Genomic DNA, 24268 nt, shown 5'->3' with positions numbered 1-24268 from the left:
ACCCACTGCAGAATCCATCAGGCCTGTTTGTTATGAAGAGCGTACAAAGGAAGGGAGCAGCAGAGGTATGTTTGCCAGAGAAGGGGTGAGAATACAATAGCCCTCCTTCCAAGGGTCTGTAACCATAGACTCTAATAAAGTCACTGCCTGCAAATAAAGAGCCACTGCGCAGCTCGCGTTACAACAACAAGGACGCCATTATACAACTCGGCTCGTGTTTTGAAGTACACCACCAAATGTTAGAGAGCAACAAACACAGCACAATGCACCTTATCTAATATTGATGACAAAGTAATACCCTATATTATTGTCATTTGTAAAACAGCTGATAATGCTTTTATATTATTGATGCCATAGTGTTGGATAGTTTCACGTTGATTCCTGCACTAAAAGCTGGTACACTGACAAAGAATGACGGCGACTGGGTGCACTTTTACACCCATACCTGTCAGATCTGAATCATTTTATTATCCTTTACTGGTGTAATTTAAAGGTAAATTAAAAGAATTACCAACTAACAATGCTTTAGATTGTTGAAATGTAAATATTTGACCTTTAACATTTTTGAAAGAAGTAAAAGATCAGACTGTAAGAGACTGACACAATGATTGGTTCATCTGTTTTTCAACCACCTGTCAGGGCATTGCAAAGAAATGGGCCACTACAGGGCTCAACAATAAGGATTGCCCGCCTGCCCGGGGCAAGTAAAATGCCTCTTCGGAATAGTAACTCTAGTCACTCACTTTCCCGATTGGGCAAGAGGTAAAAAAATAATTAAATACATAGTTTTATTACGGAGTTGATGATGGAAGTAGCTAAGGATTGAGCCATTTCACTTCCTTCTCATCTCTGTTGAGAAATGCACATGCGCAGTACCGATCTGGCACTCACGAAAAAATGGCGGCAAGTAAAGACAAAGTTTATGAGCTGAAGTGCAAGCAAACACTTCAAATATCCTGGAAACAGGCGTTTAGTTGGGGGGTGTTCAAGGATGTGGGCGACACTCAAGATTAATTTTATTTAAATAAAAATTAAACATGACAATTAGTCTTTGTTGTTATTTGAGAAACACTAATAAATAGATTAGGGCTGTCAAAGTTAACGCGATAATAACGCATTAACACAAGTTTGTTTTAACGCCATTCATTTCTTTAACGTAACTTGAGACTTTTAGGTTGTAGCGGACTCAGTTTTAAAGATAGAGTGAAGATACTGGTATCATATAAAACTAAAAAGCCTAAGGTATCTATTGGCAAAGGAGGCTAAACAACGCTCCAAACTTGCGCAAAATTTTGGGGTACCCACGAGTCTCCCCTTTACAGACATGCCCACTTTATGATAATCACATGCAGTTTGGGGCAAGTCATAGTCATTCAGCACACTGACACACTGACAGCTGTTGTTACCTGTTGGGCTGCAGTTTGCCATGTTATGATTAGAGCAGTTTTTTATGCTAAATGCAGTACCTTTGAGGGTTTCGGGACATTATTTGTCATTGTTTTGTGTTAATAATTGATTTCCAATAATAAATATATACATACATTTGCATAAAGCAAGCATATTTGCCCACTGCCATGTTGATAAGAGTATTAAATATTTGACAAATCTCCCTTTAAGGTACATTTTGAACAGATTAAAAAAATTGTGATTAATTTGCGATTAATCACGATTAACTATGAACAATCATGCGATTAATCGCAATTAAATGTTTTAATCAATTGACACACCTAAAATATAACAATTTGTATAGGGGCGAGTAAAAATTTACCCACTTGCCCGATCAGGCAAGTGAAAAAAAAAACATCAACGTTGAACCCTGCACTTTGCTATGACACTAGGCTGAATTGAGTAGCATTGGTTGTTGAATTTAATGAAACTTTTTTCAAATTGAAATAAATGTTGATCAATAACCTGCAGCACATTTTAATATCAAATTATTAAAACAATAGTAAAGTAATCTGGTGTTTCTTTTAATAGTCTATATGACATCATAGCGAATACAACTCAACTAATAAAAAGTTAAGTACTAATGCAAACAGACTTGTTTGAGGTAAAACACTAAAATGTAACAATGGAGAATTTTCCCCTAAATGATAACTTTCCCTAATAAACACTTGTCTGCATTGTGTCAATAGCTGCATCCAGCCAAAGTTTGCAGGAGCCTCTCTTTGCAAATTTCAGGCCTCCCCGTTGCTTAAGGTTGTGACCCCTCTTTTTATTTTTCCCGGGGCTGTTGGGTTAATGAAGTAACAACAAACTGGGCCTGCGGCTAATTTGGAGTGGCACTTCCTGGCCCCTCCTGTCTCCACGAAGACGTATTTCATTTTCTCTTATCTCTGCCTCGGTCATGTGGCTTTCCGCATGGACGCCCATGTCTCCCCCAGTTGCGCGACTAATGGAAACTTCGTTAATGTCATTAATCTGCAGACCGGGACATGAACCAAACACGTTTAACCTTTCTGGGCAGGCCTCTGCCACCGAAGCTGTAGTGACTGTACTTGTGGCTCAGTGTGACGTGTAATGATACGAGATTCTGTTGTCCACATCAATTTAAGCCACTATAAAGCCACGTGGGACTAACATCAACAAGATATATATCAAAAATTATCTTTGCAACATGTTTTTTAATTGGTCCGCTGATACCGAAGATTCACCGGGAAAATGCTCGATAATGCGTTCTGAGGAGATTCCTGCATCTCTCAGTTTTCACTGAATATCTATCTTTTCTAATGAGCCTCACTTGACTGGACAGGTGTTTATAGATGACAGCACTCTCACTTCCACCATGCACATTTAAACAATGGTAATGTCAAAAGACTGCTTAATGACTAATCAGGTGGCTGTGATTCATGCCTCATTCAAAGCCCTTATTCACACATTCCAGCCGCTCCATGAATGGACACTCTCAGCCCCACATGTCATATACTTTCATTCATAAAGAAGAAAACAACGAGAGGGGAAGAGAGGTTGGGAAAAAAAAAAAAGGGAACCTCTCTTGTAGGATGGGTAACCCAGGGGACATTTTCTTTTGTGTGGCGCTCAGCTTATGGGGCCAAATGCCAGCAGGCTTACCTCCACACTGTCTGTCTGTGTGTGTCCCCCTTTTTCCCTTGCACACAGTAATTAGGAGGATCTTAATGGAGAGGGGGTTTATTAGTGTCTGAGGAAGGCTTTAAACGTCACTTTAATTAAGGGGGATTCGGCAGACAGCTTGTGTGGCGATGTCACCCATTTTATAAAATCCTTGTTTGGGCACAACAGGAAAATAGAAATGGGTCTTTAAAAGGAAGGGGGGAAAAAAGGCTTTCCAGAGGAAGGCCGTCTAGACCTGCGGTCAGAGACAGAATAGATAGTCTGACCCTGGCTGAGCATTAAGATGACGGTCATTATCCGCCAAGAAATTCCACATGTGTGCATGCAGGGAGAAAACGACCCCCCACCCCTCAAGAAAAAAAATCAGCCAAACAAACCGCCCGCCCCTCTGAAACTGTTAAAAGATAACCTCACTGCTAAAATTTTTGGGGGGGATTAATTTATTCTCAGCATATCCTATGGCCATTCATGCAGGATATAAAATCCTAGATTATTTCCTGCTTGGTTAACCCGCATCCGGCCAGTCCCTCTCACAAAGCCATTCTAATGTTGCCATTAGTTATGCTCCTCTGGTGGCCAAAAGATTGATCCCGGAGACTTGGAATCCAATAAGTGTGTACATGAATGGCAGAGGGAGATAACACGTTTCCCACAGATAGCGCGAGGGGACGATCGGTGCTGAAACACGATTGGTAAAAGATGAATAATGATACAATATTTGTAAATAACCTCAACATTAAATTCTTCAATGGGCTTTTATTTGACCTTTTTTTATTTTGATGTTGTGTTTATTATATTATTCACTCTTTTCAGAACACCAATATTAGTAGGTTTCTCTTTTTCTCTAGCTGTTTGCCAAAAACTGATGTGGCAGGTGTGTTGTAAATTTAAATTTTACATTTTATTAGATTTCATTTGATGAGGGAAAAGAGAAGGAAAAATTAGGGGGAAGATTCTCAGTAAAAAAAAGAAAAACAAAGGAAACGACCACAAGACAAAATGTACTCACTCATAAACGCTGCTGTTGTCGCAGACATCATGGGGCTATAAAAGTCGAGTCTTCCACAATAACTGCAGCTGCTGGGAGCCTACAGAGGGGATCTGATAATGGGCCTGAGGGGAAACGACGACGTGCTCAGGGACCAGGGATTGTCTGGAAGACAGATAAGAAGACACAGGAACAGGTTATCAGCTAGTTTATGAGGTGTCACTCTGCTCAAACACTCACCTGTTCTGCAGGAAAATCATCACAAACAGGCGTCCCATTAATTCATGCAGGGATCTCGCTGTTATGGATCATATAAATGTAAATATCATTTACACCTTTTTATACCAGGTCTCATACATAATGTTTAGATTATTTTATACAGAATTAGCTCTATTTTGTTAAAAGGAAAAAAAAGTATTTTACATAAAAACATATTTTGGTTATACTTGATTTCCATGATGTGTTTGCAAAGAAAAACCAAAAACGGTACCTACATTCAGACACATAACTGACACAACTCTAAGACTTAATACATCAGGATTTGCACTGTAAACCAATGTGACATTCTGGTTTCAGCCAGTGTGCAAACTGAGAAAAAGCCTCACGTCTAACATGTAAGAAAATTGATGCTGTGCTTCAAAACAAGTGAAAACAACTCAGAGCAGTGACTCAAAGGGAATACAGTATGTCCACCCAGAACAGTCTTTTTTTATTATTATAGTCTAACAATGTTATAAGAAGACATTGTCAAAGTTAAATGGCTCGATTTTTTACTTGTCACTTCCAGATATATAGATACATGGTCCAACTCTGACTGGATTAGTCAGCTGTCACAATGCACTTAGACAAACTCCTTAATTGGCGCCAATCATTCAACAATGCAGTGATTTTGCTGTTATATAAGGCCTGAAAAACACTGAAAAACATACAAGCATGGAAATACAATCTGTTTTCTAACTTGACATAACGTGCCTGAAATCCATTTTCCTAATCTTATACAAAGAATTGAATTTGTTTCATGCTTTGAGTGGACAATACTGTTGAGCAGTGAGGAGGAATTAGCTGAAAGAGCAGCTTGACTGACTGAGATAAATGGCATCTGACCTGGGAGTACATAGAGGTGATGTGCCTTGTGGCGCTGCTGGACAGGTACTCTCAAAACACTTCCTGTGTAGGTGGAGAACAGTGGCGTCACCTCACCCTGGGCCATTCTGAAAGAAAGTCATAACACAAAGCTTTTGTTGGCAATGAATCTCAACGGCCGAGACAGCAACCTTTTATACTTTCTATGAATGCTATTATACTTGTTTACTTTGTTTTAAATTACACACACTGCTTCATTCGCTCATACAAAGCCGACAGAATAAAAGACTAGTTTTAGTGCAAAGAGAAATTGCATTTTCCACAATGAAATCACTCTAAAACAACAAAGAAACTATGCCAATTTCTCTTTTCCAGTGACTTCTTCCACGCATGATAACGATCACCACATCATGAATAATTAAAGAGTAGTTTTTGTTATCATCTTTAAGCAGCTTGCCCCTGTACACTAACGCACGGGGAAATGTATGCTTACTGAAATGTTTAATTGCAAAATATTCCTAAAAACTTCCTTTACTTTTACACTAAATAACATAGTTACATGTCATGCCTCAATGTGCAGAATACGAAGCCACTAAATCAGAGAGAAATGTTCCTTTCCATGAGAGAGAGAAAAAAACAACAACAACAAAAAAAACGCAGCCCAACTGTAGACTGCTCAACTGCATGGGTACATTCTCCAGATTTTTTTTATCATTATGCTTTCACCCACATAAATGATCAAAACAAATGACAATCTCTGTGCAAAGAAGAGACGGAGCCCACAAAAGGGAGTCTGACAGCCATTTCCACAACAGATGTTTTTACAGAGGGGTGTCTTCTCTCCGCTGAGCAGTCTCACACATGAGAGACCCCCAAAAGCTTCAGAGAAACGTCCAGAAAACCAACATGTAAATTTGTAACTGCCATGTCTCAGACTAGCGGGCCCACGCCAATTTTATTTCTTCAGTAAAAAAACAAGGGAAAACAAGAAATTGTTAGTGCTCAAATATACATATCAGTTTGGATGATTTAAAAAAGGCGGAGGAAGAAGAATTAGAGCTTCAATATCAGAAAAAAGACAGCAGACAACATCGTTATGTGTTATCATGAAAAGATAAGTCCCTATTGATCCAGGTTGTGGGCAAAAGGCTGCACTATTGACAGGAAGACGGAATATGTCGGAGGGGCAATATTTCATACATTTGGCCTGTTCACTCCATCACTGTGAGAGGGTGTTTTTCTGGGCTGTATATAATAACACGTGTGCTCTTTATTTCCTTCAGATCAATGGTAATGCGAGGGGGGCCACACAAGATGGATGCCACGGGCAGGTTAACCTATCGACTGCTCAACAGAGACACACAGACCAAGACAAGGGAGACCAACCCATTCACTGAGATGAACCTGAGCTAGTTGTGTTTCAAATCGTCCGACTTATTGCACCCGATTGTTGTGTCTTATTATGCCTAACAAACCTTTCTTTTACTGCAAAACTGCAAATATCTAACATCTTACATTGTTTGCTTTCATAGATTTACTGTATATTAGAGCTGCAACGATTAATCGATTAGTTGTCAACTATTAAATTAATCGCCAACTGTTTTGATAATCGATTAATCAGTTTGAGTCATTTTGAAAGAAAAACAGTCAAATTTCTCTGTTCCAGCTTCTTAAATGTGAATATTTTCTGGTTTATTTACTCCTCTATGACAGTAATAATGAATATCTTTGAGTTGTGGACAAAACAAGACATTTGAGGACGTCATCTTGGGCTTTGGGAAACGGCAACTTATCGATTAATCAGGAAAATATTCAACAGATTCATCGATAGTTGCAGCCCTACTGTATATTCATCCACTGTATATTTCAATTTCTATTTGCATTAAATAGAAGAACTTGTTCAATTTGATTTGAGACACGTTTTTGCACGCTTCATGGTCTACACCCTCCACTCTTGGAAGTTGAAGTGGAGGGGAAAAGTGGCAACGGGCTGCCTGGTGACCACTTCCTGGGGATGGTACAGGAGGCAGACGGGAGGGCAGGCTCACCCACACAGGTGGCCCGGATCTGGATCAGGTCAGCCACGCCCTCGGACAACCGGCCAGCTAATCTCACGCCCATGCTCCGAGTCCCTTCAAGTCACTAACCTGCAGCTCTTTGTAAATTAAAAAAGGATAAAAATTAATCAAAAACATGCCAACTTTGATTTCACAAGTGTTGTTAATACTGTACTTGTGTAAAAAAATCGACACAATAACCCTTTGAATCACCTTGAAAATCAAGCAGAGAGAGGTGAAGTGATTAGTAAGTCTTAGATTTGATTAAAGATGGGTTATGATTGTAAAGGAGGCCTCATATTGTAAAAGTTTCAATTAATTAAACTGTACTGTGCTTGAATTCACTCTGTAAATGCACCTTTTGTAATGCTTTGGAACAGAAGTGTTTAAACATTTTAACAAATTCTCTCTCCAAATAATGTGCTGATCCCATCTCTGCTGCACAGGTGATTCAACGGAAATTATCAGCCTTTCTATTGTGGATGCAATGCCACACACTCACTAAGAAAATACAATAAAATCTAAATATGAAGTCACTCTGGCTGAACTGCAAATCGAACGCTAATAGAATAATACTGTTCCGACAGACAGCTCCGAGCATTATTGTCTAAAGTTGGGTAAAGGGTAATTAATTTGGCAGGAAATCATTCAGTGTTTTGGTGACTCTGATGAGAATTGTAATCTTTTTTTCTTTTTTTTTGCTCAGACATTCCCCCCCCCCTCAGCCAACCCCCAGTCCCCATTGTCTGTGTGAAAATGGAAATCTGTGCCACCAGTACAATATCCACATTATGTGCCCTGCCTCGACATTGTTGCATGACATGCTTGATTGTACCCTGGCATATAGGAACGGAAATGTGTAAACATACCATTAGCACATATTAAGGTTTGTCCTCCACTTACATTAATGTGTAAAGTATGAGTTTAGAAGTTTTTACATTATTTCTTCCACGTTTGAATAAAATATTTGTAGAACGGTCTTGTTCTTACGCCCTAAGAGCAGAAGAAATGCATTCATTTCCAAAATTTGTTTCCCTTCGTATACGAGCTTTGAATAAACTGAATCTGTCCATTTCAAACTTACATTAAATACATTTTATAAGAATATGCAAACATATTTAATCATCTATTTTTACTATCACACAGATGCACAAAACAATCGGTTCTGTCACACTGTTTTAACTCAACCATTCTACCTGTTTGTGCCTCCCTCTATGGCAATTTTTATTAATAACACTGCTTGAGGCGCATTATGCTCCTTGTTATTATTGAAGGTATATGACATTTGTATACATTGATTTGACTTATTGTGTGTGTTTATATGTTATACAGTGATTATACAGCTGAATGTCTGTGTGTCTCTCAGGATGTTTGTTTCATGTGATACTTTTTGGGGAGGAGTGACCACGACAAAGCAGCCAAAAGATGGTTTAACCTTCATCATGAAGTGGTTCTATCTTTTAAGTGAGACTAATTTCACCTGAGAGATATGTGTCCTCATCTTAGTGAGAGAAAATCTGAAATTTCCTCTTTTGCAAGGTGTTATTATGCAGTAATTTAAACATTGATTGGATAAGTGCATCACTGGCTGAGGATGCTTGGCAAGTAAATGTTTCTCGCTCTCTCACTCACACAAAAGCAAGGGCTGCTTAACCACCGCATGCACAAAGATGTGAAGTCCTTGCTCATAAAGAAAATGAGAAACCAGGAAAAATGACCTGTACTCCACTTACAACTAGAGCTGCAACGATTAATCGATTAGTAGTCGACTATTCAATTAATCGACAACTATTTTGATAATCGGTTTGAGTATTATTTTTTTTTTTAAAGAAATAAAAGTAAAAATTTTCTGATTGCAGCTTCTTAAATGTGAATATTTTCTGGTTTCTTTGCTCCTCCATGACAGTAAACTTGATATCTTTGAGTTGTGGACAAAACAAGACGTTTGAGGACGTCGTCTTGGGCTTTGGGGAACACTGATCGACATTTTCTGACATTTTAAAGACAAAACAACTAATCGATTGATCAAGAAAATAATCGTCAGATTAATCAACAATGAAAATAATCGTTAGTTGCAGCCCTTCTCACAAGTTCTGTCTTTTAAGGTTAAAGTGTGTCACAGATTGAAAAGGGCTGTTTTGAAAACGACAATAAGATTATTTAATCCCCAAGAGACGCTATAAACTATTGTGGATCTGATATTGGCAGTAAATCTCTTTTGTTTTGTTTCTACTGCTGGAAGGTGTGAAGAGTAAACCATCTCTGAGACGTGGATGAGGTCCTGCTGTCACTAATGACTCAATGCTGCCACCTTGTGTTGGAACACCTTTTACTTTTTAAAAAAGAAGAAAAAAAGAAGCCCCAGTTTCAGCTTTAGTAGGTCTGTCAGTACGAGTTAATATTTACCACTGAATTCTGTATTGAAGAAGATAAAAAACATGAATACCATTACCAAGAAGAAGTTAATTCAAGTGTGCAATTAGTATACTTTTATTAAATTTAAAATAAGAGAGTATACTTTTACTTTACTATACTTTTACTTTTTATGTACTTATCAGAGATATACTTAACAAAAGTATGCTTAAGTTTACTTATCTTATACAGAAAGTATACAGAAAAGTTTTACTTGGCTTATACTTGTACTTAATCTTTTGATCGAGATATATTTTATAAAAGTATAATTAAGTATTCTTGCCTTATAGGCCTACAGAAAGGTCAATACTTGGCATGTAGTTGTGCTTACTTTTTGATAGAGTAGCCTATTAAAGTGTGTAACAGTTTGTAAAATTTACTTCAATTCATCAAGATTTTTGTAAGTTTTGGAATTCTTCGTTCACCGTGGAGGCATGCAAACAAATTGTATACATTTTTTTATCATCATAAAACGTCAAGTCAAATAGCATAAGGAGCAAGTATCTTTATGTAATACATAAATCATTGGCTAAGTATCAGTATACCTATAGTATAGTTTAGTACAAAATAAAACTCAGATGTTAACTAGTAGTGTACTTTTCAGTGTTTACTATTCTTACACTTAACGCATACTTAAAAGTATACTTTTAAAAACCAAAAAGTGGGCCAATTTAGTTCAAAAAAGTATTGAAGTAAAACGCTTACAATTACTAGTACAGTGATATTAGCATACTTACTACATAAAGTATACTTGGGGATAATATACTCAAAACTTTATTTAAGTATACTTCATAAAATAAATGTTGATGTATGCTACTTTTTCGTAAGGCTATAGAGGATCCAGGGTGGCTTTCAGATCATTATTGTTTGGGGCTAAATGTGACAGTGCAGTTAAGAATTGGCTTTGTATGTAAAAGTGTAAACAAATGTTGCCTGGAGCTGGAGTCTGTACAATTTTAATACAAGTGTGAACATAATGTTCCAGTATATTGATGCTCCTGAGTGTTATGTGAGTGTTAGTGTGTGTTTGCAGGCTGCTCTCAGTGTCAGATGTTAACACACGGGGAGAAAACCGAGATGCTCTCCTTTGCTGTAGATTTTACACGCTCTCCTCCGATACCTCAGCCCCACCTGTCTAGCCATGAGCTCAGAGTTGAAACGGAGTTCAGCCAAGTTGAGAATTGTTCTTGCTTGTTTTATCAGCAGCGTGTACCATATTTCCCCCCATGAAATACTACTGCCGGCAAGAGATACCGCCAAGGGAGTAGGGGAACAATTGAATGGGCATTAATGATTTACAGGTACATATCTGCTATAATACCAACACAGGCGGAGGTAACTGAGAGCAGGATCTGATGACATCATTGATGTTGCCTCAGATAACACCTTGATCATCAACTATGTATGGATCTGGCAAAAGATATAAGATAATGTCCAAGTGAGAGTAGACTATTTACTGGCCTAATGTAGGCTAGACCAATGTTCAGACACTGAGTCTGGAAAGGTGGGTCACAGAAAGCTTCACATTTATTGAGGAGAAAGTCTGAACCAGACATGTTAGCTGTATATTTAACCTTCTGAGACCAGCAATCCCGACCAACTTTACTGTCTTTCAGAGGCTGTAGCAGGGTCAGTTTTAGAGCTGAAGTGAAGATACAACTATCATATGAAACTAGAAAATATAAGGAATCCATTGGTAACAACCTTGCCATGCTTGTCGGGAAGGAGGCTAAATAACGCTTCAAAGTTAGGCTACATTTTGGAGAGGAAAAACTGGCATGGCCATTTTAAAATGGGTCTCTTGACCTCTGACCTCAAACTATGTGAATGAAAATGGGTTCTATGGGTGCCCACGAGTTTCCCCTTTACAGACATGCCCGCTTTATGATAATCACATACAGTTTGGGGCAAAAGCAATGCAGTTTTTTGAATGCAGTATAAGAGTGTTATTTTCTCCTATTCTAAAAATGTGTTTGAATATTTCTGCATACTGGGGTCCCTAAACAGTCTTGGAGTTACATACGTTTGGTATCACTGTAAAGCTGAGACTCTTGTGGATCCAATGAGTCCAGTTGTATTCATGTGTGATGATGTTACTCCCCATAGTAGCAATTTCATTGTAGTGAGACCCTTTTTTAAATTTGACCTCACTGTATAAAATGACCTGTGGTGACCTCTAGGATAATCACAGCCTCATCAAACTTTACACCCACAAACTATAGAGACTTAGAGCATTCAGAGGATGGATGGCTTTCCTAGGTAGACTGACAATAAGGAAGTTTCTGAGCAGTTTACGCAACAGAAGTGCTTGCCATCCAATCGCCGAAAAATGCAATTCTTGCAGAAATCTCCAAATGTCAAAAGTTTTTGATATCAAATCAAAGCGTGGCTTTTTCCACAATGTTCCTCAAGGTCTTGGTGTCTTAATGTGGTATTTTGGAAGAAATATTGATCAGTTTATCAATTCTCCAGTGTTAAAAAATGGTTAAATTTAGCACCAAATCTGTGTATAAAATGTTATCAGCCCAAAACTTGCTGCAACAACTTATGAGACATAGTAGAGCATGGGGATGGTCATCATATACTTCTATCATAATGTTCTAAACCCTTATACACTCTCACAATTTATTTTAACTAATTCATTCATTCATTCATGTTTATTTCTGATTTATGACTAGAACAATTTTACACACAGTGCTGCATCTCAAAATAATCTTCATGTTCCCAGCTTTCAGGTGATGTACACCACTTCTATGTGACATCTACTGTTGACCTGCTATCTCCCCCTAAAGACCCCCTGTACCCCACTAAAAAAGACAAAAACTGGTCTATTGGGGGATCTGAGGGGGGTTAGTTGTAAAAGCCTAGGTCTAATATTTATAAAATAAAATGAAAACTAATATACAAAAAAAATATATATTCTAACATTTTTACAAAAGGGATATGTAACCCTGAACAGTTGTTTGACACCACATACAAGAGTCATTAGTATGTGTTTCTGATGCAGCTTTCATAAAGCAGCAGCAGAAATTATTATGGAATTACATATTAATTGTTTTAGCCTATTTTATTTCACTGTTTGTTTTTTGTTTTTTTAGACTTACCAAAACATAAGGAATAGTTTCATAGTTTTCTGGCATCCTCCTGAGATTTTTTCGTCACCTTAAAACATATTGTTTGTAAAGAATGTTGTGACATGAAATATTGTTGACAAAATAGCTAAGTGTTGTTAACCATATAATAAGCATAATTTTAAATCCTTTTATTTAGTTCATTAAGGATACAACTGAAAATGAAGGGAATTTGGGGATGAGAAAATGATTTTCAAGCCCATGCCTGTAGTCTTAATAGTTTTCAAGATTTTTTCCATGTAATGTAGGGCAGCACCTAACAATTATTTTTATAGTCGATTAATCTGCCAACTTTTCTCTAGATTAATCAATTGGTTGTTTGGTCCAGTGCCTGAAATGGGCCAGTACTCACAAGTACTGAGTACCGGCACTTCTGATTTTTGTCCATATGAGTACCCTTACTTCTTATTGCGTACCTTCACCCCCTGGTGAGTCTAGGTGCGCACCCCTAAACACCTGTGTAACTGCATCTCTGTGTAAACACTTAGCTATCTTAATGCTGAGAAAATAGTGCTAAAATGCCTTTGGTATTCCTTCTCATTATCAAATTCAATCTGTAAGCCAACATTTATCATATATTTTGAATTGGTTTTATTGTAACATAATATGCAATATTATATTTATGCACAATTTGATTTGTATCAATAGCTACATAAAAAGTTTTAAACCAAATATACATTTATGTACAAACTGTGGGCATGTATGTCTAATGTAGACCTAATCTATGTAATGAAATGCATAAATACATTTGAAGTGGGATATATTACCAAGATATCCATCCATCCATCCATCCATCATCTGTAACAGCTTTTCCTATTCAGGGTCACAGGGGGACTGGAGCCGATCCCAGCTAACATTGGGCGAAGGCAGGGTACACCCTAGACAGGTCGCCAGACTATCACAGGGCTGACACATAGACAAGATATACATATACATATAAATATAAATATATCCAAGACACATGCAATGATCATATCAGGCAACTGCTGAATTAGGTTACCGTCACCTTTTTTAGTTCAATTCAGGCACTGGTTTGGTCTATAAAATGACAGAAAATTATGAAAAACATCCATCACAGTTTCTAAGAGCCAAAGGTGAAGCCTTTAAATGTCTTGTTTGGTCCAAAACCCAAAGATATTCACTTTGAAATGATATAAAAACAGAGAAAAACAGAAAATTCTCACATTGAAGCCGCAAGAACAAGCAAATTTTGAGCATTTTTGCTTGAAAATGACTCAAATGATTAATCGATTATCAAAATAGTTGCTGTTCAGCAAACTACAAAAAGTCCCTCAGGAGTATGTTTCAGTTGTGAAGGAGTCCTGTAGGAAGTGTGCAGGTGTGCAAGACAGTGACTTGAATGAATTTTCTGCAGGACATGTATTCTGTTGATAGATTGGTTAGTAAATCTAATAATCGACTAATTGTTTGAGCTCTAAAAAATGCTTCAGTGAAACGTAAACTGATTCATTTCTGTTTGCTACAAGCCAAACGTGTAATAGCTTTAAAATGGAAGGATATTCTGAGACCTAACTCTAGTCAATGGATTAAAGAGATGTCTTCTAGTCTGGCATTAGAAAAACTGACTTTCATAGTAAGAGGTAAAGTTGAGGATTTTTATATGATGTGGAAACCTTTCATACATTTTATGAACGGCCTGACTGTAGCTCCCTGTGATCGGATAAGGATTGGTGCTACCACCGTCACTCCAAGGTAGCTTGTAATTTGAATCATTGCTGGAGCAGGATGATTGTGAATAGGGACATAGAATAGGATGATGACTGAATTGTACACTGATTTTTTTTTTACTTGATTATATGTGTTTTTGTATGTGTATATACTGCATGTGCGAATATGTATGTATATATGTATACAGTATATATATGTATATATAAATAGATTTTATTTTATTTTATTGTTTTTAATTTAATTAAATTTTTACTTGTTTATTCTTTTTACTTATTTATCTATTGTTTTTATTTATTTGCACATATATAAAACTGCACACAATCCAGTCAATGAACAAAAAACAAGAAATGTGTCAGGAGAGGTCAAGAAGCCACCACAGGCTTATCCAAAGGACCCCCTCAACCCCAGGAGAGAAAAAAAATAACAAAAAGGAAGAAAGATCTAAACTAACATAATTTAAAAATACAACAAAAGTTAAACAACAAGAAGTACACAAAATGTGCAGAAAAACCTAACCAAACAGTGGAAAACAATGATATACATACAAAAAACAGTACAGAAGAAAAGAAAATATATCGAAACATATCAAAAGATAATTAGACATCATGAATTAAATGTGATGATAATTTCCTTTTAAAAAGTTTTAAGGATAACGAGCTCTTGATAACATGTATTTTAGTGTACCATATATATATTATATTTATTTATTTATCTATTTTTTGTATATAATGTTTTTCCTGTATCTATACTGACTTATTATATATTAATATTAAGTTTGTTAAGTTTCTTTGTACCAAAAATGTTATTATTGTTTGTGAATGTTTGTTCTGTTGTTTCAAAATTAACAAAAAAACAATAAATCAAATATTGAAAAAAAAAATGCTTCAGTGTGTAATCTCTGTAGCCTGCTGAACTCTTCTCTTTTTCATTATACATAACACATCTTCTCTCAGCTCCACACAGCATTTCACATCCATGAACTCTCAACACGTTTCACACACACACATTCATCACAATGAGAGGAAATGACGTCACCAATGTTTTGAATCATAAGAAGCAGCCTGCAACCACTGCACCGACCAGCATCCTCACAACTTACAGCTTCATGTCCCCATAAACACTGTCACGGTGAGTTTAAACTCCTGCTTCAAAGTCTCTCTGATACAGAAACACGAGGTCGGTTTGTTCATTAGGCATTATTAAGCGTTAGCTAGCTAGCTGTTGTTAGGTAACACTTAGCAACCTGCTAGTTGGCTAGCAACCAAAGATGAAGGTTAACGTTGTTGATAAATGCACACTGACAATGTGGAGATAATATGACAACAACTGTCTGTGTGAGATGATTAACAACACACGGCTGCAACTGTTCAGCTACTGGTGGCTTAATTAAACATTATGTCAGCTAACTAATGCTAATAACTGAAGCTAGCGAGGTTGCTATGCAGCAGGACGTGAGTGTGATGCTTACATGTTATGTAAGCTTACTGTGATGTCAGTTAACTTACTTTGTTTAGTGGAGACGTTAAGAAGCTTCCTCGACTAGTTTAATGTGTGTTTTATGATGCATCTTTGCTGCTAACTGGACAGTGGATGCACCAGGTGAGGAGTTCATGTAACCTTTAGGTGGGTCGTAAAAGTCAAAACTGACCTGATGCTGCAGAGGCAACAAGCTTTCACAACCAAGCTTTCATAAGACATGCTTTTGTAACATTCCCCTGTATGTCTGGTGTACCATTTCTTTTTTTTTCTTTTTTTTTATAATATGTTTAATGGGTTTTCAAACACCAATAAGTGTATCTCCTATCACACCCCTTAGGGCAAATAAAGGAAGTGTATGTGATAATATGCAAAGTTTAACACTATATAAAATTATTTTTGTTAATTTTGAAAATGAAAAACACATGCTTTAAAATGTTTGAATAGTTTTGTTTTCCCGTCACTATGACCTGAGAGACCTATTTTCAGTGACACAATTAAACTCTTAACAAAACAAGGGGTGCATCTTTAAATATGATTTTGTCACTCAACTTGAATGGGAAACACTGTATGACTATCAAACACAATAAGAATGAGAATACATTTTTTTTTTAAAAAACACTGGTACAGCTCGGATAAAAAAAATGTATATAAGAGGTCATAGGAAATAGTCCATAGTGCAGGGAAGTCACAGGATATATGAGTTCATATTCAGGAGACTCCTTGTGAGATAATGGAGGAGAGATCAGGTCCAATATAATTCAGATAGGGCTGCCAGATATTGTGGAACTGATCTACTTTATATATATATACTTTATATAATTAACGGAAATAAGTCAGTTTAAGTTAACTTACTTTAATGGGAATGATGTGGTAATATGTTCGTATGAGTAAATGCGTTGTAGATAACTTTGTTAGTCTTATTCTTCAATGTTGGATTAAAAAAATCACGTCAGGGCACTTACATCGGGCACTAGTTTTGTTTGTTTTGATAATATGTTTATTGGGTTTTCTTATTTTCACAAACACAATAAGAATAAGAATAAAAAACAACAACAACAAACAAACAAACACATACTGGTACAGCTCAGATCAAAATATATATATATAGGAGGCCATAGGAAATAGTCCATAAGTCACAGGATATATGAGTTCATGTTCAGGAGACTCCTTGTGAGATAATGGAGGAGAGATCAGGTCCAATATAATTCAGATAGGGCTGCCAGATATTGTGGAACTGATCTATTTTGGCATGTAGAATATTTGTAAGATATTCCAAAGGGACCATCTCAAATATGACTTTACGCCAGCCTTGAACAGAGGGTTTCTTATCACTAATCCACTGTAGTAATACATTTTTTTCTAGCAGCAAATGTAAGAATGTTATATTACATTTTGTTGGCTGAAGAAGTTATATTTGTACTTGGGATTCCTAAAATCAAAGACATTGGATTAATTTCTAAATCCTTATCAAATATCTTTTCCATTTCACATAATATTTCAATTTTATGGTGTACCATATTTGGTACATGAGGAGAAAACTGTTTGGTTATTTAAGGTTTGCAGTCACTGCTGCTCACTATAACTGCCATGACCATCTGCTTTGACTCTGTATTTCCTGCAGTAGGAGAGCAGCAATGGACCTCCACAAAATCATCCACAGTGCCCTGCACGAATTTATCAAGGCTTACATCTCTGATGCTGATCTCAGGTAAACAATCCCCCAGTGTGTTTCTGATGCAGCTTTCATAAAGCAGCAGCAGAAATTATTATGGAATTACATATTAATTGTTTTATCCTATTTTATTTTACTCTGTTTGTTTTGGGTCCTGCTTTTTTTTTTTTAGACTTACCAAAACGTAAGGAATAGGTTCATAGTTTTCTGGCATCCTCCTGAGATTTTTTCGTCGCCTTAAAACATATTGTTTGTAAAGAGGGTTGTGACATATGAAATATTGTTGACAAAATAGCTAGCTTATATTATGTGGACAAGTGTGGTTAACCATATAATAAGCAGCATTTTAAATCCTTTTATTTAGTTCATTAAGGATAAAACGAATAAAATGAAGGGAATTTGGGGATGAGAAAATGATTTTCCAGCCCATGCCTGTAATCTTAATAGTTTTCACGATTTGTTCCATGTAATGTAGGGCAGCAACTAACAATTATTTTTATAGTCGATTAATCTGCCAACTTTTCTATAAATTAATCAATTGGTTTCTTGGTCCAGTGCCTGAAATGGGCCAATACTCACAAGTACTGAGTGCCGGCTCTTCTGATTTTTGTCCATATGAGTACCCTTACTTCTTACTGCGTACCTCCACCCCCTGGTGAGTCTAGGTGCGCACCCCTAAACACCTGTGTAACTGCATCTCTGTGTAAATACTTAGCTAACTTAATGCTGAGAAAACAGTGCTAAAATGCCTTTGGTATTCCTTCTCATTATCCAATTCAATCTGTAAGTCAACATATATCATATTTTGAATTGGTTTTATTGCAGCTTTTTTTTTGCATCCTTACAAAAAAAGTCCAGTTCATTCATTTTTTACCGTAACTTGTTTTTTAACCACTCAATGCAGCACACTGGATGATGTTCTTCTGTCTTACATCACTGGAGTCCTGGAGGATCTGGGCTCCCAGCAGAGTGTTGAGGAGAACTTTGACGTGGAGGTCTTTGCAGAGATGCTAGAAGCTTACATACCTGGCTTTGCTGAAATTGACAGGTAAACAGACAGTCACACTTTTTTTTTCTATTCTGATTGTACGTGTCTGTGACAAACACGGCCAGACACACTACACTCTGTCATTTGTTGTTCTTTTTGCAGTGTCAAAGTCTGCGAAATGATGTTCAATCTGGCTTCAAAACTAGCCACTGCTCGGACCTCAGGTAGTGCTTTTATTATTATTATTTCTAGTGCATGCAGTACTGTTGCAGTCTAACCCTTTTCAGATGATTTCTTCATTTTCATAATGTAACCAAAGGAGTCACCAAAACAAACTTAAAGTGGCAGTAGGCAGATTATTTTTGGCATCATCGGGCAAAAAATCCATAATAAGCTTTCAGCATATTGTAATTCAAGTCCTCTGAGAGAGAACTAGACTTCTGCACCTCCTCATGGAGATCAATTATGAATCAATATTCTGTTACTGTAATGACTATTCCTCGCATTAAATGTTTTCAGAAACATCTTATAGTGTACTGTTTAGCTGTAATATGAGAAAGTTTGCTCCGGCTGGTGGTGCTTGGTATTTCCTCAACTGATCTCAACATGGCGGCCGGGTCACAAACTTTCTCATCTTACAGCAAAACAGTACACTACAAGATGTTTCTGAAAACATTTTATGCGAGGAATAGTCATTACAGTAACAGAATATTGATTCATATTTGATCAGCGCTGCCTAGTTTGACCGTTTGATCGGAGATCGCAATAGACTGACAGCTGCTCAGAGATGGCAAGGCTCCAGCTCGGCTGTGATTGGTTGTTTTCCTCCGGTCTGTATAATCTTGCAGATGCCGTTAGGAGCACCGGAGGACACAGAGGCACTTTTTTTTTCGAATTACCTGTCTCATGCACTACTGTCATGATGTAGTGACTTTACTTTTTTAATCATATTTGCTCCAACTTGCCTGAAATGCCATCCTCATTTTAGATGGGGATCATCAGCCTAACATGTATACTATAGTGTGCTGATGTTGATTTGTTTCCTTTTCAGCTGATGAAGAAAACATTGAGTCTAAGGCAAGGACAGAAGAGATTTCATTGAAACTCACCAACCTGCCCAGTGAACCTCCACCAGCAGAAACGCAGTGCCTTAAAACACAGACAGAGGGCGCCACTGCCAAGGTTATCATTTCATCACACATCAGCACCTTGTTTTCTATTTTCTTGAAGCGTTTGAATCACTATAATTGAACTTAATCTCATTGTGCGCCCTACTGTTGATATCTATAGTTTTCATTCATCAAAATTAGAGCTAATATAAATGTGTATGATGTCCAGCTACCGGTGTCTGTGTGGGAGTCCCAGGAGCAGCACCTGCTGGAGATGTTTCCCAAGTGTAGTCTGTCTGAGGCTCGCAGCGCCCTGTCTATCGCCAAAGGAGACATGGAGGAAGCTGTGCGCCTTATCATAGAGGGCGACATCCAACTCAGCCCCAGTCCTCTTAACGTGAGTCTCTGCTACACACAGAAACACTGTCACTGTGTATTTTACCTTGTAGTCTGATTTGATGTTGTCGTCCTGTTGCCTCAGGTACACCACGGGAAGAGTGTTTCCTCACAACCGGACCACAAACTTAAAGAGAGCATCCTTGAGAAGTGAGTAAGATTGCTAGTATCCCATGGAGAGCAGAACTGGCCTCACTTCTTCTTTGTTTTTCTGTTTATATGACTATGTTTCATCTCCATAGGTACATGCTGGTGGACAGGGAGGATGATAAGAAAACACACCGGCCTGTCACCCCCAAAGATGTAAGTACTCCATATTCACAATGTATATAAACTGGAAAAACAAAGTTCGGAAACTTGTGTTTGGTCGATAATTTCTCTGTTGTTACAATTTTAATTGGCATTGTATTTTACATCGTTGGAAAGCCTGTTTATTTACCTTCGCAATGATGTCCAACTTGTAAGGATCCAGCATTTGTGGGATGAGCAGCACAGCTGATTATGTGGGTAGCGCCCAAGAAAAATTTGCCAAAATGCAAAGTCAATGGTAAACAGTGTATTCTCTTGTTGGTGTTGACTCTTGTTTTGAGTTGTTTGGTGGATTGGATGATTGAACTCTCTATCAGTAACAAGGAACAAACAAGACATATACGTTGCTGTGGGATGGCGTTCCATTCCTCAACCAGGATTCGTTGCAGGTCAGCCAGCGTGGTTGTGTTGGGCACTCTAACCAAAGAGCACGCCCAACCTGATCCTACATGTGTTGAATTGGGTTGAGGTCTGGACTCTTGGCAGGCCATTCCATTCTCTCTACCCCCACATTGTGGAGGTAGTCTGTGATAACCCTGCCTCTGTGGGGCTGAGCGTTGTTTCTTGGAGGATGAAGTTAGGTCCCAGATTGTGGAGATATGGGATCGCCACTGGCTGCAGAATCTCATCCCGATATCTCACTGCATTCAGATGGCCTTCAATGATGACAAGCCTTGTTTTGCCAGTGAGGGAGATGCCGCCCCACACCATGACACTGCCCCCACCAAAAGCTGTTACTCCGTCGGTGCAACAATCAGCATAGCGTTCTCCGTGTCGTCTCCATACTTTGACCCTGCCATCCAACTTTGGCAGACAGAACCTGGACTCATCACTGAACATGACATTCCCCCACATGTTCAGGTTCCATTGTCTGTGTTGTTGACACCAGCGCAAATGGGCCTGACGGTGAAGGGCAGTCATTGCAGGCTTCCTGGTAGCCTTATGAGAATACACTGTTTACCATTGACGGAGCATTTTGGCAAATTTTTCTTGGGCGCTACCCACATAATCAGCTGTGCTGCTCATCCCACAAATGCATGATCCTTACAAGTTGGACATCATTGCGAAGGTCACTAAAAAGGCTTTCCAACGATGTAAAATAAAATACCAATTAGCATTGTAACAACAGAGAAATAATCGACCAAACACAAGTTTCCAAACTTTGTTTTTCCAGTATATATATAGGTTTAATGCAATAAACTTGCATTCTGGTGTGATTTCTACAGGCTCCAAAGAAGCTAGTTCGGTACCACGGTAACCAAGTGGTAACCACAAAAGGAGAGCGATATCAGCTCGTGAAGAAAGACGAAGAAGAGGACATGAAGAAGACATACGTCAACCTCAAGCCTGCACGAAAGTACAGATTCCATTGATGACGAGCACAATAGTGCAAGAGCAGCTACTGACACTATTGTTTACACTTTTTTTTATTTATTAAGTTCATTTGGCCTGATTTTTCCCAAGTAAAGGAAGATATTCGTTAATGTGTCAGTGGCTTATTTTAAACTAGTTACCATTATATGCCTCGGTTATTCAGTTACAGTGTTTCAGTTGTTTGAGGAGCTTTTGAAATTGTGTGTGATATTTTGGTGAGGATGTTGTAACTTGTGTTTTTGTTTGCGTAACAGCCTAACCTATCTACTTTTTGCCATCTCAGCAGGTCTGATGTTGCACTGACATTACTATCTTTTTTTTACCTCTTCATTTCATTTCCTTTTCTTTTTTTTATCTGTATATTTTTTAACTTCCAATAGACGATATAGAATCATAATTATGACACTAAGTTGTAGAGAGGAGTCTATTGTCATTTCTGTAAATAAGTTCTCGTGGTGCTGTAGAGATTCTTCTGGACATTACCAAGCCTCAACTGCTTTTTTATGTACCCGTCAAGTCTTTGATGCCAATTTCATTTAAAGATCTATTTTTACATCATACAGGAAAACAGTGCTGCGGAAATGTTTGTTCAAGCCTTGTGATTTGGGTAATTTGTTGTGCTACAAAATGTATAATAATATAGACTTTTTACTAACATTTGTACAGCGGGTAGCTACAGCAATCCTCACCTAAGAGTTTGATATGTGGTCTCTTTGTTGGATACCTATGGTGTGCTACAGATGTCTAACTTATAGAACTTATGATGCACCCACAGTATTGTTTTACTTACAAAGACTAGACTATAATGTGTACAGTACTGAATTTCAACTAAAGAATCTGTTCTGTACGAAGCAGCTTAACAGGATAAAGTCATCTGCATAAAGTTGCTGAATTTCTGCAGATTTTAACAGAATTATCCAGATAACTTTTTATAATGAAGGTCTTATGTAGATGAGGCACCTCGAATTGTCCTCATAACAAGTAAATATGCTGCTAGCAGTTAAGTCCACAAGAGGAAGGCCACAGTCCTGATTGTTTTTTATGCGTGGCCGGAGGCGTTATGTTTTCGGGTTGTCCATCCGTCCAGACTATTCTTGTGAACGCGATATCTCAGGAACGCCTAAATGGAAGTTCTTAAAATTTGGCACAAATGTCCACTTGGACCCAAGGATGAACTGCTTTGGTTTTGGTGGTCAAAGGTCAAGGTCAGTGTGACCTCACGTCCGTCCTATTCTAGTGATATCTCGGGAACGTCTTGAGCAAAATTCTTCAAATTTGGCAGAGGTCCACCTGGACACACGGATGAACTGATTCCACTTTAGTGGTCAAAGGTTACTGTGACCTCACAAAACACGTTTTTGGCCATAACTCAAGACACTAATTATGACAATTTCACAGAAATGTTTAACAGGATAAAATGATGAGGTAATGACATTTTGGACAGACATGGATGTAAACTGCAACTTGACTGGTTGGCGGAGGCGTACAACTGCAAGGCGGTAATTCTAGTTTATCTCCTATCACACCCCTTAGGGCAAATAAAGGAAGTTTATGTGATAATATGCAAAGTTTAACACTACATAAAATATTTTTTGTTAATTTTGAAAATGAAAAATAGAACACGCTTTAAAATGTTTGAAACGTTTTGTTGGCCCGTCACTACGATCTCAGAGACCTACTTTCAGTGACACAACTAAACTCTTGACCAAACAAGGGGTGCATCTTTAAATATGATTTTGTCACTCAACTTGAATGGAAAACACTGTATGACTATCAATAAATTAATTGGTAATTCATTTTCTAGCACAACAAATTAAATCCTCAAGAGGTGCTCACACTATAACAGCCGTGTCATTTTTGTCATAATGAAGTGGAGGACTGTGGTTGCCCCCTAAATGTTAAGCGAAACATGCTGCAGGAGGACTTGATTTTAAAGTTCATTCCAATGGCATTGTCTTTATTTTTGATATGGATGTTTAGATTTGCAAAGTCTCCAATCATGTATTTATTGTGAAGAGGGCCGTTGTGATGCTTTTAGGGTCTGTTTACATGATGTTACATACAGTAAGAGGTCCTCTATCACGACTCCTTTCATCTCATTTGTGTTGTGAATTTTGCTTCGCTTGTGATTGTTGGTCGTGGGGATTATGATTATGATTGGATTCTTATTTGATTCTTGTTAGTTGTATATTAGGATAAATTGGTTGGTCAGGTGTTTTTTTTACAAATATATATTGTGGTTTATTTGTGTTCCCCTCTGCTTCCATTTCAAGCAACTATAGGCGATTGCTTTTGATTGGTGGTATAATCTAGTTTTCCTGAGTGTAGGTGTAACACAATCGAGTGTTGAAAAGATGTGTTGTTCTTTAATTACTATATGAACCTGTTTAGTCTAGTTGTTTTCAGAGTTTTAACCCTCTGCTTTGAGAAACCGCTGACGCACAATTTGTAGTAAATAAAATACTAATTTTTGTAGATCATTTACATC

At 37.7% G+C, this 24268-nt stretch overlaps 1 protein-coding gene and 1 long non-coding RNA gene across 5 annotated transcripts in view; one reads left to right on the top strand and one right to left on the bottom strand.

Annotated features, from left to right (window-relative positions):
* Positions 1–16224, bottom strand: part of LOC119495329 — a 68979-nt gene extending 52755 nt beyond the window's left edge. For 2 of the 3 annotated variants that reach the window (XR_005208448.1, XR_005208446.1), the window contains exons 1-3: positions 13532–13601; positions 5186–5292; positions 4103–4246 (exon numbers count right to left, since the gene is read on the bottom strand). This is a non-coding gene — a long non-coding RNA (uncharacterized LOC119495329). Of the gene's footprint in view, positions 1–4102; positions 4247–5185; positions 5293–13531; positions 13602–15958 lie in introns of those variants that run through there. The other variant, XR_005208447.1, reaches the window with a different exon arrangement.
* cuedc2 (CUE domain containing 2) lies at positions 15424–24260 on the top strand. 2 transcript variants are annotated; one of them, XM_037781688.1, is made up of 9 exons: positions 15424–15581; positions 17554–17640; positions 18509–18652; positions 18755–18816; positions 19644–19774; positions 19931–20098; positions 20183–20247; positions 20340–20400; positions 21633–24260. In XM_037781688.1, exons 2-9 carry the CDS (start codon positions 17567–17569, stop codon positions 21777–21779), a joined length of 852 nt encoding a protein of 283 aa, XP_037637616.1. In that variant the 5' UTR covers positions 15424–15581; positions 17554–17566; the 3' UTR covers positions 21780–24260. The 2 variants fall into 2 exon arrangements, with proteins under 2 accessions (XP_037637616.1, XP_037637617.1); XM_037781689.1 differs by having other exon boundaries at positions 15506–15581; positions 17557–17640.
* The last annotated feature ends 8 nt before the right edge of the window (positions 24261–24268 follow it).

The sequence above is a fragment of the Sebastes umbrosus genome, chromosome 10, assembly GCF_015220745.1.
Source record: "Sebastes umbrosus isolate fSebUmb1 chromosome 10, fSebUmb1.pri, whole genome shotgun sequence".
In the NCBI taxonomy this organism is placed as follows: Eukaryota; Metazoa; Chordata; class Actinopteri; order Perciformes; family Sebastidae; genus Sebastes; species Sebastes umbrosus.
Note: the sequence above shows the minus strand (reverse complement) of the source record. Positions and strands in the feature narration are given on the sequence as shown.